The sequence below is a fragment of the Benincasa hispida genome, chromosome 8 (assembly GCF_009727055.1).
Source record: "Benincasa hispida cultivar B227 chromosome 8, ASM972705v1, whole genome shotgun sequence".
Classification (NCBI taxonomy): Eukaryota; Viridiplantae; Streptophyta; class Magnoliopsida; order Cucurbitales; family Cucurbitaceae; genus Benincasa; species Benincasa hispida.
The window spans coordinates 1749274-1756436 of NC_052356.1; the positions used below are offsets into that span (position 1 = coordinate 1749274).

General features: G+C 31.9%; 1 protein-coding gene across 1 annotated transcript; it reads left to right on the forward strand.

Annotated features, from left to right (window-relative positions):
* The first annotated feature begins 2834 nt into the window (after positions 1–2834).
* On the forward strand, positions 2835–5881 carry LOC120083762 (probable calcium-binding protein CML48). The gene is made up of 5 exons (XM_039039621.1): positions 2835–3549; positions 4019–4065; positions 4873–5048; positions 5146–5164; positions 5439–5881. Exons 1-5 carry the CDS (start codon positions 3147–3149, stop codon positions 5547–5549), a joined length of 756 nt encoding a protein of 251 aa, XP_038895549.1. The 5' UTR covers positions 2835–3146; the 3' UTR covers positions 5550–5881.
* Positions 5882–7163: the final 1282 nt, after the last annotated feature.

Here is a 7163-nt window from a genome sequence, read left to right on the forward strand (position 1 = left end):
TAATGGTCAAAATATTTTGAATGTAAATGTACATTATATTGTAACGATCTTTGTCAGAGTATTCGAAAGATCGAGTCGTTACAATGATACACATTAAAACCATAGGTTAAAAGAGAGAAATACAATTGAATATGATCCAAATGTAATATTAATTAAATATATTTTATTTAATTAATTAAGATTTATTAATAATTATGTAATTAAATTAAATTAAATAATCACATAACTCCCCTGCTTTACAGGGGAGTTAAAGTGAGTTAATCTGGTGGGAGGGGAGTTAACTCCCCTCACTTAATATGTAGAATGGTTCTGCATTTGTTTTTTTATAGAATGATTGTTCTTCCTTGAAAAATACACTAGCTCTCAGTTCTCTCTCAACTCGCCTTATCTCTCATCACTCAAAATTCCCACAGAAAATGATTCTCTATAATTTCTTCTCTTCCCTTTGTTCCAAAAAAGTTCCCATAAACCTTTTCCTTGTTGGATAATAGGGAGGAAGACGTAGTGGTGGTGTCCTATTCGTGAGAGCGTACAAGAATCGTTGAAATCGTGATCATCACAAAAAGGATTTGAAGAAGATTGAATAATTGTCTTCAAAGGTAACTCTCTTCTCCTTGAGTTCTTCATCGTTTAATGCATGCTTAATTAAAATTTGTTTATGCTTCTATGTGTTTTTATATAAATTTGAAACGTAAATTAAAAGCACATGCATTCACGTACTTCCACTGCAGGATTCGACCCTTTCACTATATGTAATACATCTTTTGGTAGATGCACTTTATAATAAGTATATCAGTTGACTGATATAAAATGTCCGGTATATAAATAATATAAGTAAAATACTAAATATATATTATATCAATGGTATAAAAAGAAATAAATTGAATAAGATTCAATAGATGAACGATTTACTAAATTAAGTAAGAAAAAAACAATCCTAGATTTATTTTGTTTAACTTTGAAAAAAACTTTGGAACAATGCATAAGAAGCATCGACATCTCCTTTCAACAACTTCATAATAGATTCTTTTGCCCTCCAAGGCTTCTAATATCTGGCAGAAACCCCATAATTCATACGCATGTGATGCACAATATCTTTTGGTGTTGAGTGACTATAACTATATCTTAAATTCTCAACCATACATTGACTAATAAATTGCGAAGATGCTTGTTTACGAGAAGAATGAACAATCATTGATTACTGATGTACTTTCAAATCATTCATAATTTGCTACTTTTATAACATGATGATCTAACAAACCAATAGCAACCATCCTGAATACATTCTAACTGAGAAAATCTTGTTAGATCTCAAAGTTCTAAACTCAAAATTATTCTTGACAAATATAAAATGGAATGACTTCAAAAAAAAATTTCTTTATTATAAAACAAATCCTTCTTTAATACAAAACAAATCCTTCTCCTTAAAAGTTAACACATCTTTAATATTACTAATATGAACATCTCTAAAAACTTCTAATTCACCTTCTAAATCAGCTTCAACTATAGAAGAAGAAGAAAAACCAATTGAAACATCCAAAAGCATATTCACAACTAAAGGATATTTAGTACATTGATTCTTAATCAACGTAAAAAATCAATATAACATCTTTATCTTCAAGAATCTTAAGAACATGTTGAAGATCATTACTACGTATGTCTAAAAAGATTGAGAAGTTCAATGAATGAATCAATCATGATTTTGTTACATATCAAATTAACTAAAGAATCAAATAGTTTATAATCCACATAGCACGGTCGGTCATCACATTAACCACTATGAAAAACAAGTACTAGAACCTTAACCAAAATTACAAAAAAAAAACTACAAAAATTTAAAATTAAAGTTGGTTATAACTCAAATTCATATATAAGTAGATCAGTTCACTAATACATGTAATATAAGTATATCATGCTGATGGTATACCATATAAAAGTAAAACAGAACCAACATAAAAAATAGAACAAAATTAATGTAAAAAACATCTTAAATTTCAATGAACTCTAAACTTCACACAGAAAAACAGAAAACAATCACATAGTAAGCCAATTTCTTCTTCCACAATCTATAACTATGGAAAACCTTGATGACTTCAGATTACAATCAATGTACTAAAACCAGGATTTCTACAAAAGAAAAAAAAAAAAAAAAAACCACTAATTGCTAATATGAACTTCTAAAAAAAATAAAACAATCAAAGCCTAAACTAGAGAAATCCAACTCCAAAAATCATAAGGACGAAATGGAAGTTGAAATCAGAAAACAGAAGTAGAAGAGGAAAAGGAGATAATGATGAAGATGACGACTATCGATTTCAACTAACCAACTGAAAACTAAGGAAGTTGCAAGTTTCAAATTAGCTCCAAAGAAAATGAAAAAACGGAGAAGGAAATAAACAGATGAAAAAACATGGGAGAAAAAGGAAATAAAATTCTTAAGAGTAGCTTCGGAATAATAAAAAGTTTAAAATAAAAAAAATATTTTCCCGATGGGAAACGTAATTTATAAGGATGCATATTTGTCATATTTGTAAATTTTAAAAAGTAAAAGTCATAATTGTTAAACTCTAAACTTAATTGACTATGAAGGCAACGATACTCATAATTTATAAGATTTCACTAAACTTTAAAAAATAATTTGAAATTACAAAAGTAGTCAATTCAAACATAATCTAAGAAATCAAATGGATAGTTTGAATGCAAATATTGTGATTTAACGTGGAAAAAGAGAGACAATGTAAAATTGAATTGTCCAAAATCCCTAAAGCCACCCGGGACTAAGCCCGTCATTGTATCTAAATCTATCTAGAAGCACGTTTTATAGATAGAAACACTTTTGCGTTCGTCATGAAGATGAACATTTGAAGAAATGGACGCGAAATGAACACACAAAATCCGCCATATTTTCTTCCATTGGAACAAGCAACTGCGTATGGTATAACATAAATTCGTCTTGAATTTCCCTTTTTACTTCCTCCCTTGCATCTCTTTTATTCTTTCTTATATATCTTTTCATTTTGAATCTCACCCCGAATCTGACCACCGTGTCATCCTCAAAGAAACTCCCAGATTCGAATACCCTTTTGATTCTTTGCTCTTTCTGATCTTAATTTTATAACCCATCTTCTGTTTCTTTTTGCCCATCAATGGCGTCCTTCTTTAATAGATTCACTTCCTATTCCAATTCCAATTCCAATTCCAATTCCAATTCCCATGCCCCATCTGCTCCGTCCGTTCCATCGGCGCCGGAAACACAAGGCCATGAACATTCTCATGCGACCGCTTCTCCTTATTACTCCGAACAGCATCGGCCGCAGCCTTATGGGTCTAACTATGGTGGGGTTTCTTCATATGGGTCTTATGGTTTTCCTCCGGGGACCAGCCCTGAGGTAATTAGGAGCTTTCAAATGGTGGATAGGGATGGAAGTGGATTCATCGATGAGAATGAATTGCAGCAAGCCCTTTCTTCTGGCTACCAGAAGTTTAGTCTTAGGACCGTTCGTTTGCTCATCTTCTTGTTCAGAAACCCGGTTGATTCCTCCAGAATGGGTTAGTTTCTTATTTGTTCTTTCCTTGGTTTAATGTTTAAAATCCGTACAATCATGCTCGGTTGATATCGTTCTTTTCACTTTAATCTCTGTTTAATTCTCTCCTGTTCATTGCCTTTCTTGGATGCTAAATGGGTTTGTTTCGTCTTCTTGACCTCTTTTTCAAAATAATGAAAATCACGTACATAAACTATTGTCGTGGTTGAGTTTCTCGCCAAGTTGAATAATCAACGATTGGTTTTAATTGACCTTTAGGAAACTAAGGCCAATAGAATGTGAAGAAAAGGAAATTGAAAATGGAAAACCATGTTTGTTGTGAAATGTGAATACCAATGCAACATTATTCTATATGGCTTCCTCAACTGGTTTTAGGCTACTTGTATTTTGCTTGTTTTTAACATATTCATTTCAAACATTGACTGATTGCTGGTGCCTTTCACTTAACTTTGTGTTTGAATTGCCTGATGCAGGGCCTAATGAGTTTGCTGCTTTGTGGAACTGTCTTGGCCAATGGCGTGTAAGTAATATTGCTATTGTGTTGTTACTTGTTACCCTCTTTCTTGATCATTTTGCTCTCATAATTTATCTGTTTTCGCTCTGTCTTCTTATAAAAGATGATGGCAAAGAAATTAGAACTTCTGCACTTAAAGTAGATTATTGGTTTTAAATGTCACTATGAACTTTTGTTTGAAAAAAATAATTGTTGGTTGTAATGCTCTGATCTATAACTATTAACTTGGGATAGAGTATTTGAATTAAAACCATAATAAGATTATATAACAGAAAAGTATTTTAGTTGAACCGAGTTGTTGACGCCATCCAATGTATGTGTAATGTCACTAAAGGATCCTTAGAATTTATAATATCATAGTTCAAAACGTGATTTGTTCTGCATTTTGTTATTTCATTCAGAAAGAAAGACTCTCTTGCTTCTATAGCTACTTGCAGAACATTGTAGGAGCACATACAAAATGTATCACTTTTCTTCACTTAAAGTTGATGTTACTTTTTTTATTTATTTCTTCTTTCCAAATCTTAAGGATCTTTTTGGATAATGTTTTCTAGAGGTTTGAGGAAAGAGGGTAGATAAGAAAAAAAAAACAAAACAAGAGACCAACCTTTTAATCTAATACCTCAGGGTTGATTGGCAATTTCATATAGAACATCCTTATAAAGAAATTTCCAGGTTGTATTTAGCACACTTCGAGTTTTATTTGCTTTTTTCCATTGAAAACTGTTTTTTTTTTCCCTTTTTGTGATTTGTTTTTTAGGATAATCAGCTTTAAGCCCTGTGAGACTAAGAATGTATTTTACTAATTTGTAGGGCATGTTTGAGAGATATGATAGAGATAGAAGTGGGAGAATTGATGCATTGGAAATGAGGGATGCACTCTATGGTCTTGGCTATGCAGTTCCATCTTCAGTCCTTCAGCTGCTAATTTCACTATACGATGATCGAAGTGGTGAACGGGTGGAATTTAATTTTGATAGTTTTGTCGAGTAAGTGTTTGTAGATAGTTGAATACTTGTGTAGCTTTTTATATGCCAAAATTCCATAGATACTTACATTTCTGGATTTGTCTGTTTTTTGTTGCAGATGTGGTATGATAGTAAAGGTGAGAATGTAGACCTTTTACACCCTATTTTTGATAGACAGATTCCACTAGTATCATCACATTTACTCGACCATAGAATACTATAAATATATCTTGCTGAAGTAATCGAGCGTGGCTTTCTATGTATGAACCAAGGCCACAGAGTACATTTTCTCAAGTAAAACGACCGCAAGTATTCATGGCTATCAGAAGTTTTAGTATCATGCTCTTAGTAACAGCACAACATGCTTTCAAGTGTGATATCATTTCTAAACCAATGGTTGCAAAATTTCAGGGCTTGACAGAGAAATTCAAGGAGAAGGATAGGCACTACACGGGTTCAGCGACGCTTACATATGAAGATTTCATGTCAACAATCCTCCCATTTCTTGTGTCATACAGTTAAAAGTTAAAACCCTCAAAGGTGATAAATATCTCTTCACTTCTTGGATTTTGTTGTAATATCATCTTTTCGTTTGTTGTTTACTTGAAAATGCTAGAACGAGAAGCTGTACATTCAAGGGAAGCTGCTGCTTTAGACCAAAAGGGTTATGTTGGCATGGGAGAGTTTCCATGTACAGAGATTTATTTGTTATTTGTTTCTTTTGTTTTGATTCTGCTGAATATAAATCTTTGTTTGTTGGTTTTTTTTAGATTATTTGTGACTGATTTTAATCAAGTTTTGGAACTTGTATTAGAAAATGAATGAATAAATTGCCCATGGCTTATTTTGAGGGAGTTCATGTTTTGTTCAATTTTTGTTCAGTTCAGTTCTTCGAGTTTTTCTTTTTTGGTTCCCAAATTTAATTGTAGAAGTCCCACTTATAAGCTGCTTGAGTGGATTGTCAACTCATTCTTCTGATCTATCTTGTATGTGTTATCAATTTTGTGCGTCATGAAAAGCTTAATACTGCTACAAAAGTTCAAAAAGTTTATTGATGGATGAGAAATTTTAGACCAATAATAAATTGTCACGTCATTTTTTTGAATTTGAGATAAATTTAAAGTTGACATGTATTTCAAATTGAAATTGTAGACGTAAATTGACAAATTTCGATGATGTCATGTGTTTTTATCGTGACCGTTGGATGAATTAAAATATTGTCCCAATTTGATACTAATATTTAGGCTGAAGTCTAATTGAGGTAAAAAAAAAAAAACTTAATTTGTCCCAAATGTCAACTAATCCAAATACAATTAGTTGGGCACAAGGGTCAGGTTGATGAACTAACCAAGTCGAAGTTCACAAAGTCCACCTTAGAATTCTATAAACAGAAGAGCTCTCTTCATTTGAAGGGTTTAGAAATTTTGCACGCTAAAGAGCTTAAGAGAGAATTCTCCCAACAATTAGAACACTTCATTTGAATCACGCTCGTTGAAGATACAAGTCTCCTGAGAATACAAAACATTCTTCCAGACTTTTAACTTCAAGCATATCCACGTATTCCGCTTCCACAAATCTAGTGTATGCATTCAATAGAAAGAATTAGAGGATCAAGTACTAGAGATTGAACTACTTCCGCATAAATCAACATAAACCCAAGTTCAACATTTGTGTGATTCAGTTACGGTTTTTTAGTACATAATATGTTCAATTACATGACTTGGTGAAGTTTTAGCTATTATAAGGTATTTGCGTTGAATTTAAGTTACCTTTATTATAAGATGTGTTATAAAATATGACAAAGATTTTAGTTAATATAAGGTATTTGTATGACTAATATTATTGAATTGGGGGATTTGAAGAATTGGTATTTCTAAGGAAAAGGTGGAGGAAAATGTGGTAGGATAAGTGGTCATGAAATTTAGTGTGTTAGAGTCCTTGTTATAGTCCACCATTGATATGAAGATAATTCATATACTATAATATTTAATTAGATTAGGAATGACTATGAGAAGTTGCTTAGCTTTTGACCAAATTCCTTCCAGAATATTATTCACATCAAAGGCTTTAGGTTTTTAGTATAGGATGTTTGTGTGGTTGTTTACGGTTTTTTTTAATACATAATATTTGCATTAT